Raw genomic sequence first — 15,691 nt, forward strand, 5'->3', positions numbered from 1 at the left:
CCGCCGGTCCCGCAGCTCCTCTCGGCGCGTCCCTCGCCCCGTCCGTCTGCGGAGAAACGCCGCAGCTCCGCCGCTGGAAACAGGAGATGCGCCACGAACCGGCCCGTCCCAGGCGCCCGGCGGGCCGGGACCGCGCAGGTAGCGCTGGCGGGGGGAGGCGGGCTGCGGCCGGGCAGGGACGGCGGGGCGGGCCAGGAAAGCTCCCGAGAAGTGAGCCGGGGGGGAGGGGGGGCGGGGGGAGGGGACGTTGGCCGCACCGGGATCCCGCCCTTCCCCCGCCGGCGGGGGTGCCAGTCTCGGCGGGAGGGCCTATCCCCGCGGCGGGCCCCGGCGCGTCCCCACCCCCGGCCGCGTCTCACCTCCGTTCGCCGCTCCGCTAGGCCCGGACCATTTCCTGGCTGCCGCCACCGGCCCGCCGGGCGGGGAAGGGGGGGGGGGGGGGGAGGGCGGGGAACGAAGAGGCCTGAGGGAGCGGGGCGCCGCCGCCGAGCGCCCGGGCAGTGCAGGGGCAGGCCCGGCCGGGACGAGGCCCGGGGAGAGGGGGGCGGGGGGGGGCGCGGGCTCACAGGCGGGAGGTGGCGACGGCGGCTCCCCAGGGGTCCCGCCGCTCCATCGCGGGCCGGGGCCGCGCTGGCTGCGAGGCGAGGTCGGCGAGGGCCGGCGACGTCGGCTTGGGCAGCCCTCGGCCCCTCGCCCGGCTCCGGCCTCCCTCCTCCCTCCGCCCGTCCTGCCGGGCCGCGGCTCCTCCCGCAGCCGGGCACTGGCGCTACCCGGCAGCCCCCGCGCCGCCGCAGCCCCAGCCGCCGCTCACGTGACCCACCCACCGGGTGGGGGGGACTCCCGCGAGCACGCGACCCCGCGGGGCGGGGCAGCTCGTCACGTGGCCGTCCCTGAAGCGCGCTCCCGCCCGCGGCGCCCTCTGCCGGCCTCGCTCGCGCCCGGTAACGTCGGTTAAAACCCCGTCACTTTCGCAGGCGATTAAATATCCACATGTAAATACCGCGCTCCCGCACTGCGGCGCTCCCTGCGCCCGCCAGCCGCTGGGCCCGCGCCCTTCTCACGGGCCACCTCCTACTGGAAGGTGAACTCCCGCCCGGCAGAGCCGTGCCCGGCGCGGCCCCGGCCCCGCCGCCTGCCCGGGCACGCAGGGCCAGGCCTGAGCTCTTCTGCCCGCTGCTCCGCTCCCCGGCGGCGTTCGGGGTGGGCCCGACCCCCGGCAACGGGCACGGCCCCCCCGGGCTCCCCCCCGCACCCGCCAGGATACGACCCCCCCGGCAGCGGCTTGAACAAGCATCTCCAACAGAAGCTAGTTTTGAAAAAACTTATAACTAGACTATGTAAACCTTTTTTAATTTCAACAAAAACTACTTCTTCCACATAAACTGATTCTGAAAGACACTGGAGCACGGTTCTACCGGGAGCTCGGCTGTTACCAAGTAATACTTTTTGAATGGCTTGAAATATCTGAGTCAAGTGCAGCAGAACAGTGAAAACACACCCACTTTTTTTTCCCCCCCGTAAGTGTAACAGACTCCAGAACCTAAATCCTCTTTTAAAAAGTCTCTGATACTATGATTGCAGAGACCCTTCAAAGAAAAATTATGTAAAAAGTCATAATAAAAGTTTTAAATCTAGAGCCAATCTGAAGCAGTTCATAGCTACTCTAACTGGTAGTGAAATCTAATGTTTGTGGTGATGCTGAAATCCCACCAATGACACAACAAAGGCAATCAAATTGGGGTGGAGCCCCGACCTACCTGAAAATTAAACGCACATGTAACTTCCCTTCTCTATAAAGGGAAGGAAAGGCACAGGCAGCTTCTCTAGGAAAGCAACATGGTACTGTAAATAACAGAAAATAACAAAAATACACTGTTCCTATCAGTTTCAACGATGTTTTTAGAATTGCGTTCTGCCAGTGACTCTTCTGATACATCAAATTTCCAAAATCAAACATATCCTGGTATTATGTTTTTTTATTACACCCCTCCCTCCCCTTACAGATCTCGAGTAACAGAATCAGGTTGCGAAGATCTGCCTCAGCCACAACTGGTGTCTCAGTGTCTGGTTAAAGGCAGAGCTTAAATAAATATAATTTCATAAAGCAAATTAAACCCATGGGGCTACGGTATGTTGAATCATTTCTTTATAAACCAAATCCATTTGCTAGCAAAAGTCCTATTTATTAAGCACTCCTCCCTAAAAAAAAATAAATCTATCTATCAATCCACAACAGACTGTGTAATGCAATTTCATTGAGGGCACCCAAAAACCTGTTTCTGACTGACAGATGTTTGATTTAATAAAGACCCAGACTAGAAGATCAGGTTGTCTCTCCCTTCCTCTGCTTTCCCACCGGTTCGGTTCGCAGCGTTTCTCCTTGAAATGTGACGCCTTTACCTGAGGCTGTTTTTCTACCAGCCCGCATCAATTGCTTCCCTTCAATTAGCAACGGCAGCTGTACTTGTAATTGGAAGGATTAAATTGAGGCTGTTCAGAGCTACACAAGCCTCGTGTAACTGCTTAGCAAATATAACAATTTCTGGTTAAAAATTAATGATCTTTTCAACTTAACCTAGAGCTTTGGAAGACAGTAATTAAAGAACTACCTTTCCCATTGAAAAAAAAAAATGAATCAAAAGCATCCACTCAGATACGAGGATGTGATCTAGTGAAAGATGAACTGGTAAGGCTCAACAGGCTGGTGGGTTTTACTCTGTAAAATAAGAATACGTAGAGACAAAGTAAACAGGGAAATTAAAAAAAACAACAAAATACTGTATTTGAAATTAAACACATTTTAAACAAAGAAGGGTAGAGGGACTTCAGCAGTTGGCAGTACCAGACACGCAGTGAACGCAGTAAGCCACCTCTTTGAATCTCTGCTCATGAGCCAACAGCAGCCCAGAAGTTGAATTAAGGTCTCCTTAATATCACCTGTAATTACGTTATCTTATCCCAGCTCCTGCTGACACAACCGAACATACACAAGCATGTCCTTTTGTCTCTGTGAATGGACCCAATTTGTCCGACTGTAGACACCAAAGGTAAACAGATTATGAAGGGACCAACCCTCTGATTTTAATGACTGGCTTTAGTACTTAGTAATTGTCTAACAAACCGCTCTTTTCTTGGCAACTTAATGGGTAGAAGTAATACACTTGTGTGGAGCACTTCTGATGGAACACCTACACTCAAACACCAATAACATTAAAGAAAGGAATGTACAACATGGTCTGAGCAGGATGGCAGAGGCACACGGCAGAGACATGATCCCCATCCCCCTGCTTCTGAATAGCCCTCATACCCACACTGGTGCTGCCCTGCTCAGCATTGACTGAACTAACACCTGTATTTTTTGTAGCACGGGACCACCACCCAGATGAGCTCCACATCCCTCTTCAACCATCCCCATTCAACAAAGAGGTTGCTGACAGCAAGCTTACCACCACACCTGCGTCAGGCATCACACATGTCTTGCTGGAACTGCCCAGACAGCCTTAAACCCTTCACTATAACACCCTCTATTCCAAAGGGCTTACACACGCTTAGCTCTGGCAGTGCCCAAGGCCAGGCTGGACAGGGCTGGGGGCAGCCTGGGCTAGTGGCAGGTGTCCCTGCCTGTGGCAGGGGGGTGGAACTAGATGATCTTTAAGGTCCCTTCCAACCCAAACCGTTCTATGATTAGCTACTATGATATCACTTACATTTGGGTTTGCAGTAAGCATGAACTTGGCAGTTACCGTTTAATAATTTATTAACTTTTCCCATTAAATGGTACATTTACTCAAAAAGACTTAAAACCATTTGCTGGTAATTTTATTTGCAGTCTGCAGTGTGTTCTGTAAAACACAGTAATGATTACAGACTAAAACACACAACATACATTTTCAAACATTTAAATAAGCACAGTTTATTCAAAAGTAATTCTACACACTACTTTTTCCATAAAAATATAAAAAATAGTTTAGTTACTATATTTTACCTAAACCAAGATATTTAGGAATTCTTCCACATGTGATGTCCCCTCCCCAAAAAAGGGCACTCCAACAATAAGAAGTTTAGGAGACTGCCATCACAAATCAGAATACTAATGCCAACTGTTTCAATCCACCAAAAGAACAAATAACTTCAAATTTGCAACCAGCAATACTTGAACTGCAGTATGTTTGGAATTTGCCCTTTTTTTTTTTCCCCCCACTAACTTGCTTCTCCCATGCCAGATTTTCACAGACACATACACACTATTACATAAAAATAATGGAGTGATGATACTGCAGACCATAATGCCAGCCACCATGTGGCCAACAACATGGATTGGTGTATCTTGCATTACACAACAATTTTTTGCAAAAATATCAAAAGGGAAACACTTTCCTTTGGGGCCTCTATTTAAAAGCAACTCCTTTTCTTACTGAGTGTCCAGTGAAATAACCTTTTCTCCCATCTCCTCGAAAATAGTGCCCATCTTTGTTTGTTACTACTATATCTCTGGTTTCACTGACCATGTTCTGTATGGAAAGCTAATGGAGTGCTGAAAAACACCCACTCGAGCCCTTCTCTCACTAGGATACATTTAATTTACAAAAAAAGGCACAAAGATGAAACTCCTAAGCAGCATCAGTCATAATTCTTTCATTGTGCACTGCTCCTCTTCCTTACACAGACACTGCTGCAAGAGACACTCTGTGTCTCAGAAAATACTATAAATACATGAGCTAAGGAAACAAGCGAGTTGAAAAGACTAAAGCCTCTGTACAGTACAAGTAATATATTGATCATTAACAAATGAACACTATTTAAAGTTTATGTTGTAGTTAAGACTCAACCTGGAAGCATCAGGAAAAGCCATCAGAGAAAAAGCTCAGCAGCATATAATACGTTTGTTAACAGTGAGATAGAAGGCCCTCTGTGTGCAACATTGTGCATTCAATTTCAACAATGACAGTGCTCTACAGCCAGCAGTGTAAAACTTTTGCTTCTAATAGCTTAGAGGATTTTCTAAATGTAAATGAAGCTGTCATAAACATAGTAGCATATGATGCACAGCATGATCTGCAATAAAAAGCTTTTGCTTACCAGCATGTAAACATCCAGGTTACTGGACCTTAGCTCATATAAACAAATCTGATGATAGATTTTTGAACTAAAAAAGTAAAATTTTCCATAAAAGGATAAACCACAAAAATACTCTTTCAGTAAGTCTCATGTGCCATTTAATGCCTTTCATGTCCTATGAACAACTATGCAAAACATTTAGAAAGTTTTAGCAGTAGAAATGTTGACCATTTAAACTGTTTGGCAATCATGTGCTCAAAACATCTTTGAAGAGTGTTATCATCACTGAACAACAGTTCTACACTGTACCGCACTATTTCTTCTTCTTTTTCTTTGGTGGCTCATCATCAGAACTACTGTCTGTGCTACTGCTGCTACTGCTGGAGGAACTAGAATCCGATTCAAACTCTGAAGAGGAAGAAGTACTACTCGAGGATGGAGAAGAGGAGGAAGTAGAAGAGCTCTCATCACTGTCACTATCGTCAGAAGAAGAAGAGGTAGAAGAATCTTCACTGTCAGATGAGGAATCACTAGCCGAACTGGCACTGCTACTGCTGCTGGAACTGGTCACGCTTTTAGATCTGAAAGAAAAGATATAGACAGATGAGAACAGGTCTGCTAAAGAAAGCATTCATTACACAGCATTCTGCTGTGTTACGATCCAAAGGTCAATTATTTGGCCTGAAAATTTCCAGGCCTGACAATTTAAGACAAAGTCCTGTGCCCGCCCACCCACTCCACCCCTCCAATTCTGAACAAATGCATTTTGGCTATTTGAGCAATGGCAGAGTGACACCATGTACATGAAGTAAGCCAAAAGAAGACTACAGAAAAGGTTACGGTTGAAAGCTGGCAAGGATCTTGTTCAGAGTAATGACGAGTGTCTTTACTGGCCTGGCTAAACAGAAGAACAAGGCTGCAGGAGAAGTAGGATTGTCCTGTACAGCTAAAACCTTGGGGAAAATTAACAAAAATCAGTTCCCTGGCGCACTACTGTAATAAGAAGTGAAATTTTGGCAATGTAACAGTTGGTGGAAGTTTCATCAGTGATTTCACAAATGTCAGAATTGTACTCATCGGAAACTGTTCTTCGATTACTCCTGGCAAAAGAACCCAAATTACCTGCCACTACAAGATGCTTATGTTTTCAAGGTGGATGAGAAAGGGTAGAAGCAGTCCAAGATAAAGACAGAATTATGAATGCAAAGTGGATTTCTGTTATCCTCTCATCCCCACCTCCCCGCCATGTTTAGCCCTTAGAGAGACTGTTCTCAAGATCAACATCTCTAAGTAAGGCAATATGAATTCCAAGAAAGTACAGTTAAGTTCTCCCATAGATCTTCCTCCAAATGAAGTGTAAAGGTACTAATTCACCTCTCTTCCCACCAAGTCAACCAAACAGCATGCAAAAGTGCTAGATATAGTAATGCAGAATCTTCTTTCCATTAGAAAAAATAATGTAGTAGTTTTTATCAGATGGTTTGGTTCAATAGAACAACTCAGGAAATGCCTGTGTTAAGACTGTTAGAGAGTAATGTTTTTTCACAGTATCAGCCACGGTCACGTCAGCTGACAGTTGTGGATGCATGTGTTAATCCATGGACCACTGAAGTTTTCATAATACATCTGTAATATGTTATCTCCATGTGTGCAGACACAATGGCTGTTTATTAAAGAGAAATCCATAAGGGCTGGTTAAATACAGATTTACTGTTTGTGGAAAAACTACTGTTAAGATGTGGGGGGTGAGAGTAGCAGTTTCAATCTAAAGTTTCATTAGATGTGCAGAGCCATTCATAGGGGCAGGGAACAGTCAGAGGATCCCCTGAATGATAGCTTTGACTGAACTTTATTTTCCTAACAAGGTTTCACAGAATCCCTAGAAGCAGTCTATGGACCTCCAATACTTAAGTTATGATCTGAAACCACTCAACAGAAACATCACAATGTAACACTTAATACCGCTTCTCTAAGAGGAAAGCAATAGCTCGATCTATGACAGAAGAAACAAGCAGATACTTGTTTTCATACATGGTCTGTTGGTAGCAAGTAAAAATCACCTACTTCACCTTGTCCTAGTTAGGTAACTTGACAATCCAGATCCTATAGATCAGTAGATCTAAGATTTTTGGGTCTACTACACCACTGTAAAGGTACAAAATTTCTCCAGCAGACAAAGATTTATTCTCCTCAAAACAACTTTTCAACTGTTAATACCTTTTATGATTCTATGCACCAACTGTGGAACTGCTACATTTTGTAATACATGTTATCACCCTCCCCTGAGACTTTTTGTCCTTTCTAATTCTACTGGAATCATCTCACAGCCCCAGGGGATTTTAAACATGCTACTTAAATCGAATCTACAGTCTTGGGCACAGTCACAGCTGAGTGCCTGAAGAAACAGGTGAATTAAGACAGGGTTCTGTCCTTCAGACAGGTAGATTTATATGTGATCCAAGAATGAAACAGGCTTTCAATAACCAAAGCATGCTGTATGGGAACGTTGAAGTCAACATGCACCCAGAAGACAGCTCTGGGTCACCTGAGGTCACAAGATTGTACAACAGCTCTTTTGCCTGTTCCTGTTTTTCTGGTTAAGCCTGTAGCTTGCTTATTACTGTTTATATCAAAACAAACATACACTATGTAAAAGGTTAGTGCTCACTTCTGCCAGAACCCTAACTTTTGCGTTTTTTAAAAAACATCTGAAACTCATATTCAACGGTAACCTTTTGCTAAGTTTTCTGCATTTAATTCTTCCTGTATCTTAATAAAAAAATATAAATAGCATAAAATAGGGAATGTATATTGACAGTTTTGGTGCTTGCATAAAACCAGGATAAAAATTCAAACCTAGAAGACTTTTAAAATTTGAAGGGAAAAAGTGACCAAACCACCCCAATCTCCATAAATCCTTTTGCTCTTTTCATTTTTGCATTTGTTTAGAGCACGAATACTCTGAAAATCATTATACTCTCTGAACATCGTAAGTAGAAGACTGCACCCTATGAAAAAGCTGAGGCAGGAAGAGGTCTGAACTACACTGTTTAAAAATCAGTTAATTTATGATCTCACTAACCTTAAGTAACTCCCAACAATAAATGGACACTACTGAGAAAGGAGCCTTTGATAAAACACATTCTGATAGCAGAACTGAGAGACTTGGCAAGAAGCATTCCAATAAAGCCACATTCTACACGACAGACTAAAATAAAGTTGTGTTTTAAAAAACTGCTGTGGTTTATTTAGTTACTTCCACACAAAGCAAAAGGCCTAGTCATAAAAGCTTCCAAAACCTGTTTTTAGAAGATCGGATTTAGAGACAGAAAACAGCTAAATGTGAATAGATAAATGAGGCTATTACTATACAGACATCCTTCATAAGTAAAACTCACAACATTAGCAGGAGTATTACAGCCTGAATTCTAGCTGTTCCTGAACCATTTTTGCAAATGCCCAAGCAAACATTAATGTGAAGTGATGTAGAAATAATGTCAAAAAGAGTTCTTGGCTCAAAGCACCTTGGCAGGGGGAGGTTTACTTCCTGGATTTTGGTTTGGTCTGGGATCGAGAGCTTTTTGTTTGGTTTTGGGGTTGGGTGACTTTGGGGGGTTTTTTTAGATGCTTTATTTAATTCTCTAGACGAAGCTTGAGAGACAGACAGCTGCTATGAGAAGGGAATGAAAACAACAAAAGGAAGAGCAAGACGGGTAGGTGGAGCAATCACAGACTAGAAAACAGTATGCCATTCTTACACAATTGTTTAAACTACACACTACAAACTGAGGCAGAAATGGGAAGATTTTTGTTATTAAAACAAGATCATAAAGATAGGACAATCAGTAGGGACAAAAGCAAAGGACAAAGAATTTAGACTTTTTTGACAGGGAAGAGCAGAAATTCTCCAGATGTTTCTCATACAAATGCCTGTAACAGGCTAAAGTCAGTAAAATCAAAACTGTATTTGCAGTGCTGACCTTCCCTACACACCCCTTCCAAACTGCCTGCTGCAATACCCAGTGCAAGATCACACACAAACAGCTGCACAATTTGTCATCATTCCCCACATACCTTTTTTTCTTGGCCTTCCTTTCTGCAGTACTTTCTCCAGTGCTAATTAAGGGGGGGGGGGGGGGGAAACAACGGCTTTGATTAATACAACAGGAAAACTAAATAAATAGCAGCACAGTAGAACTGTGTTTAATATTAGAACACTGGTATCCCACTGACAGAGAGCCACACTGCCCAAAGTTCATTTGGCATCTATTTTCAGTCACTATTCCAACCAGAAAAACAATACTTACAAATCAGGAAAGGAAAAATAACAAAAGAGCAGCAATTCACCTCTAATTTTCTGTGTTAATTATGATTTTCTCTTCTTTATTCTTTACTTCATATTACACAGACAACAACATTTTGGGATAGGAAATGCATAGGAGAAAAGGATGCAAAAAAGTTCTGCATAACCATATTTAGCAATAACCAAATTGACTGAAACAAAGGGTAAAACACTGAATTAATCTGTAGTTTTAATATGCACTTCAAGCACAAAAAGACACAGATCTACTTATATTGATGCTTTCCAGCTATTTACCTTTCAGATTCCCATGCCTTCATATAATCACAAAGTTTTAGTAGTAAATGACACAGAATAAAGTTTCTTTTAGCAAAACTCTAAGGATTTTTTTTAAAAAAAAAAACAGTATTCATTTCTGGATTTTTTTTTTTTAAATAAAATTCTTTCAGTCAAATGTACCAGTCACATGCCCTTCTCAATCCATCGCAGATATATGGCACATAATTCAACCTGGAATGTATATGTATGATTATAGTAGTCTCTCATCATATACTTACAACATACTTGATGTGTCAATGATATATGAGGAAGTTGTACATTCTTTCATGAACCAGGATACTTTTTCTTCAACTGAAACCTATTATTAGAAGCCATCTTAAGCCCCCAAAATAAAAGTAAAAGCTGCAAATATATTTCATTTATAAATTAGAAAGCAGAACGTGTTGATATAGGCTCCAGAAAAGGGCATAAAGAAGAAAGTGTTAAGTGCAAATTATAATGCATTTCCACAAAAGTACTCAATGGAATTTGTATGCCAGAAAAATGAGAATTTTTTCATACATATGGTATACAAATATTATCATTATATAGAAGATTTTTCCACATTCTCTGCAATCTGTGGGCAAGAGGAAGATTCATTCATCTTCAAATTTGAAACGAAATCATAATCCCTCCTGGACTGCTGAATGTTAACATTTATTTTATTAGGGCTTTATACCTTTAGCATCGGTAAGTAGGTGTTTCACAACTAAGAGAACTCACTGCCAGTAAACAGAATTCGATCCCAAAGCAACTTTTAGAAGGCGGGACCTAGTTTGGCATATGAGTAACCAGGGCTGCCGTGGCACAGGTCTATGCTTCCCTCTAGCGTTTAATGTATGGATAAGTATAGGAGTTCACTACTCTAAGAAACTACACAACCGATAGTAGTCAGTCCCCTGCGGATCAAATATGCTTCACGACACTTGGTCGTTCTCCCTGTGGCATCACACTGTCTTCAGAACTATATAAAAAAAAAAAAGACTCTAGGCATCCTGGTTTTCGTTCAACACAGTAACATCACCAAGGAATAAACATTTCCTTACACGTCCTTCCCTCCCAACTCCTACTCTAGGACAAGCAAGCAGCTTTACTGATGCCAGTAAGTGAAACCTCCATAATGTCCATCAGAATCGTCGGGTCAACACAGGGCAAATAGAAGGATCCTGGAACAACTGCTGAAATTAGTTAACTTCTGAAAAATCTTGTATGCAATTGTCAAAAAGTAAACATTAACCTTGTAAGACTACATTTACCTTCTGGTTAATGATTCATTATTAGATCTTTAAAGATGATGATACGAATACTCTGGAGCAGACCTGTAGGAGACCCAACTTCTCTGAACACATGAAATAACCTTCCAAAGCAAACTATACAAAAAGTAAAAGGTGCAACCTAGGAAATTCTTTCCATGAAGAATAAGATTCATCCTCAACAGTGTAACATTGGCATCTGAGGAACGGGAAACCCCATGGCACAGTCAAGGGGATTCAGAAAGCTTATGATTATGCAACCACTATGAATCCAGCCCAATTTAACCAGGATTAAAAACTGTTTCCATCTAAGGATTACCTCGTCTTCCTTTTATGAGATGATTTTTCACATCACATACCCCTCACGCTGTCGACTGGTAAGACTTACAGCTCAAAAAAACCTCCACTGATGACAGACACTGGACAGTCCTGTAACTCTTATATAAAATTATCCCCCACATGGACTCAAGCACAATAGCCAGGGAACAAGCAACTTTGCCCTCAATTCACTATCTTCCAATGTTAACCTGCAGAATTCAACGGAAATAGGGCAGAAAAGGAACAAGGAAATAATCTGAGTCTTAAAGATCTTGAGTCTCTGAAGAACTCTTCCAAACTCTGTCTCCAAACAGAGGAAGTTTTAGCACCTAAGCACTCCTGATTTCTTACCTATAATACCAGGTGACTACAATTGCTTCAGAACTACTCATTGGATCAAAATTAATTTCAAACATTTTATGTCACTCAACACAAGCTAACGGGTTTCCACTTAAGTCAGTATTTCAGCACTCCAATTCATAGTGCTGCCTCAGTTGAAACAGCTGACGAAGTCAAACCAGACCTCACTGCTAGAGGTTAGCACCCATTTTCTTTCTGCATTGAGATAACAGAGCAAAAAGCGTGAACACCCTTCCATAACTCACATCCTGGCAGCAATGACTTACAGCCAACATACTGAGCTGCAAGCAGCCGTGACAGACAGTATGTTTCCAAATCCTCAACAGTTTTAGCTACAATGGCTACAAATGGTACTATAAATGCCTCAGTGGGGCTGAGGCAACAACCCTCCAGCTACCACAACCAAATTTGAGTTGCAATGGCAGAATGGAAACCCTCATATATAGGAATTTCACAGAAAACTAATGTGCTACTCTATTTTTCTCTTTGTCACCTGGAGTTGCTTGTTAAATTATCAACTATTAAACTTGGGGGAAGCATTTAAGTCTAGTCACAGGGCAAAGTGCAAAGGAAATCACATTACATATGCAGGCTTTTGCTTAGCTGCAGGTATCTTTCACTTTCTCAGATGTCAAAACGGGAAATAATTATGCAATTCAGCGAGATGTTTTTACTTCATGCTTGAGAGTTAAAAACACCTGATAATCCAACTCTCATTCATCTGTTTAGCCATTACAGCTCGTACTGAGCAACATACAGAAGCTGTGCTGGCACAGATCCACTGTCAGGTCATACCCAGAAGACCAAGTTTTAACTGCACAGTTTAACAGCAAACCTAAACACAAGTGAGAGAACCTCCATAGAAATATCTTCGATATAAATACATTTACAGTTTTCACACCAACTTGCTTGTGCTAGCACATAACATAAGAAATCAACCAAGGAATTCAGGAAACAGTATTCCACTAAAAAAGGCCCCAACTATTTTAATTTTGGCTTAGTGCACGACTTTTTCAGGCAGGCCAAAAAAGTTTTTAGTGTATTTCAGATGAGTAGGTGTTAATGAACAACATTTTAGTTTTTTGGGACCTGAGTGTATATATTCCACCTAACATACAAACCAGCTCTAATATTAAGCAAGCACCACACAGTCTGAAAGAAAAGATCTAGGTCTAGGACACCACCTTACCCACCCACATACAAAATTACTTTTTCATTAATAAACTAGATGTTATAATTCTGCCAATTCTTACCTTTGTTGCAGTAATAGTTGCTTTTCTTTTTCTTTAAGAATTTTCGCTAATTGAGCTGTCCTCGAAGGTCTGTGCAGGTATTTTCTCTTCCCTTTACATTCATACGTCCAATGTCCAAACTCTAGACATTTCTGACATCTTACATGCTGCTTGTTTGCTTCCCTATAAAAATGCAGAATTGCTTAAGTGACTGATTCCAAGTCTGTTCTACCTACTGAAAAAGACATATTTTTTAATCATGCAGATTCCTAAATGCATACAGTTATGATTAGACATTCATGTGTGCTTTAGCTATTACCTTAAGTCAGGACACGAACAGGAACATTAGATACATACAGAATGTAGCTGCTTTGCTACCTTCTCACAGACACCTGCCCCCTTTACAAATAAGGAAATTCATATACCAGTCAAATGACTCACTCGAGGTCAGAATCACAAATTAGTTTTAGATTCAGGACTGAAATCAGGACTTTGTACCTCCCATACAGCTCACCGCAGCTTCTGTAACTTACTTCCACCTTCTATCATTTTTTTTCCAAAATACTTTAAAGAATAGGCCCCCACCTAAATTCACAGCCTTGGCTTAACTAAGAGCAGGTTCCTAGACTGCTCATTTAGTATTTAGAGAGCACAAAGTGACAAACCAGTAGTGAGCATTTTTCTCTCAAAAGAAGCATTGCTTTTCAACTCCATCCATCGCTTTTTGTGACAGTGCTACTGTATCTCGAAGGGAATCCTGTTTTGAACATCCACCACTTTTTCAACGCAAAGAGGATTTGGCTTCATAGTCTAGCCTTATAAACACTAATCTAAATCAGCACTAGAAAACTAATTAAGCTTATAGCCTACACTGCACAATTGACTTGAACAGGAAGCAGTATATCTAGCAGTGAACAAAAAAACCCCAACATCTTTGAGTGGTTTGCTTTGTCTTGCCTTGGACTTCTGGATCTAAGAGTTACATATAAACAGAATGACGATGTTCCTCCTCTTCATCAACATGCAAACCCAAAAAGGCAAATGTGGTTTTCACGACAAACTAGCCCAGACCTCTCTCCACAAGAGAATGAACATTTAAAGCAACAGTAATATAACTGTATTTCCAGGGCTTTAGTACTACTCACATGACCAGGGCATACAATTCTATGTGAGCTAAAAAGATAATGATCAAGCCCTAAAAGCAATATAAGTAATTACCTGAAAAACAGAGCAGACTAGCACAACAGCTACAGATCTGTAAGTACCATATCAGCACTAAGTTTTAACACTAATGAAAAGCATGAGACTGAAGTACAGTTTTAAACAGCGATCAATAACCACAGCCTAGAAGCAAAGGCCAGCAGATACACATTCAGCATATACAATTCAAGCACACAGACATCAAAGAAATGCAAGAAATAATTGACACATATAAAATAGCAACTTGAAAGATCACATATTCCATGAGTACTTTGAAATTCCAAGTTACTTTCCACAGGAAAGAGATTATAATAAACAATGAAAAAGGAAAGAGAATACTGAACTCATCCATATTCTATCCAACTCTTCTGACCAGGTTAAAACCCCAAACACACTCCAAAAATTTAAACACACTAAATAAATTATTCTGAAGAGAGAAAAAAAAAAATCAAACCCAAACCAATAAATAAATGAAAAGCCAATGCAAGTAATACATGAGAGCAGAACATACACATTTGCTGTACTTAACATAAACAAGCAAAAACCAAAAACATTGGCTTTTCCTTTTTTTTTTTTTTTTTTTTTTTTTTTTTTTTGCAATCAGGTCCCTCTGGTATTTGGGGAATTAACTGAACACAATAGCCCTATCTGGGTAAAGGTCGTTTGCTTGCTCCACAGACACACCCCTTTCACGGTTCTGTAAGCAGATCAAAACATTAATCTAGGATTTATTTTGTTTTATCAGACTGCTGAAAGTCTACAGTGAAGATCAGCGACCACAACAAGATCTTACACGCCCCACCGACACTACAGCATGCCGTCACCCGTGAGGCGGCTTCCCTCCACAGGCCGCTAACCAGCGTTAGCGCCGAGAGAGCGCTCTCCGCTTCCACAATCCCGCTTCCCTTCTCATCATTTCACTGCAACGGTGCCACTAAGCGGGTCACCCCAGCCGTACTTTGGAGCCGTTTCCTCACAGACGAGCAGCGCCCTGCCTCGGATGCGGTGCACCTGCAAGGGCGGAGCTCCGTGCCCTCAGCCAGCACCCGGACCCACAGCCCACACTCGCGCAGAAGACCCCGGCCCTGCCTGGGCCCCGCAGCCGCCGCTCCGCAGCCCCCTCCCCGTAGGCGGCTGCCTCGGGCCGCTGCCCGGCGGGCCTCCCCTCACTCCGGTTTCACCTATAAAAACCCCTCACCACGCCGCCTCCCACGCCCGGCCCCACACCGGCCGCTCGCCACACTCACGCCTGTCTCCGAGCGATGAGGCGGTGCATGGGAGTCGCCATCTTAGCGGCCAGGCCGGGAAGTGAGGCGGAGGCCGTGGTGCATGCCGGGCCATGCTGTCCGCCGCTGCCTCCCATTGGGGGAAGGAGCGGCCGCCACAGAGAGCAAATCCTCCAGCGGCCAGAGAGGATGTCCTGGTAGGGCCGCGCTTTCCAGCTCGTCTCGCCTCCCTCCGTGTTGTCATGGTACCGGCCGCGCTGTGGTGTCCGCTGCGGCCCGCCGTCCGCTCGCTGCCGCTTCGCCCTCGCGCTTTCCACCTAGTCCAGCCAGGTCCCCGCTGTCCCCTCCCATAGCCCCGCAGCGCTCGGCCGCTGTGGCGCGGCGCCCAGTGTCCTTTCAGGGCGTTCGGTCCTCGCAGGCCTCCGC

The 15,691-nt window shown here is 43.4% G+C and overlaps 2 protein-coding genes and 1 long non-coding RNA gene across 7 annotated transcripts in view; 1 reads left to right on the forward strand and 2 right to left on the reverse strand.

Moving 5' to 3' along the window:
• Positions 1-3,367, reverse strand: part of AFF4 (ALF transcription elongation factor 4) — a 56,639-nt gene extending 53,272 nt beyond the window's left edge. For 3 of the 5 annotated variants that reach the window (XM_080397768.1, XM_080397769.1, XM_080397767.1), the window contains exon 1: positions 567-3,367. In XM_080397768.1, coding sequence (XP_080253894.1) covers positions 567-613 — 47 coding nt within the window. In that variant the 5' untranslated portion in view covers positions 614-3,367. Of the gene's footprint in view, position 1; positions 265-359 lie in introns of those variants that run through there. The other 2 variants (XM_080397770.1, XM_080397774.1) reach the window with 2 other exon arrangements.
• Positions 2-4,232, forward strand: LOC308067991. Its single transcript, XR_013929817.1, has 2 exons — positions 2-138; positions 3,365-4,232. It is a non-coding gene; the product is annotated as an uncharacterized lncRNA (long non-coding RNA).
• Positions 3,793-15,343, reverse strand: ZCCHC10 (zinc finger CCHC-type containing 10). The gene is made up of 4 exons (XM_080397805.1): positions 15,287-15,343; positions 12,861-13,022; positions 9,133-9,174; positions 3,793-5,639 (listed from the first exon to the last, which is right to left on the reverse strand). The coding sequence occupies exons 1-4, from the start codon at positions 15,325-15,327 to the stop codon at positions 5,372-5,374; spliced, it is 513 nt and encodes a 170-aa protein (XP_080253931.1). The 5' UTR covers positions 15,328-15,343; the 3' UTR covers positions 3,793-5,371.
• Between the last annotated feature and the right edge of the window lie 348 nt (positions 15,344-15,691).

The sequence above is a fragment of the Falco punctatus genome (genome assembly GCF_963210335.1).
Source record: "Falco punctatus genome assembly, chromosome: 8".
Lineage (NCBI taxonomy): Eukaryota > Metazoa > Chordata > Aves > Falconiformes > Falconidae > Falco > Falco punctatus.

Coding starts and splice junctions, on each gene's coding strand:
- ZCCHC10 (XM_080397805.1), bottom strand. CDS start 15,327: ATGGCGACTCCCATGCACCGCCTCATCGCTCGGAGACAGGC. Junction 13,023..15,286: donor CTCATCGCTCGGAGACAGGC/GTGAGTGTGGCG, acceptor GCATTTTTATAG/GGAAGCAAACAAGCAGCATG. Junction 5,640..9,132: donor AGGAAGGCCAAGAAAAAAAG/GTATGTGGGGAA, acceptor CTTTTCTTTCAG/ATCTAAAAGCGTGACCAGTT.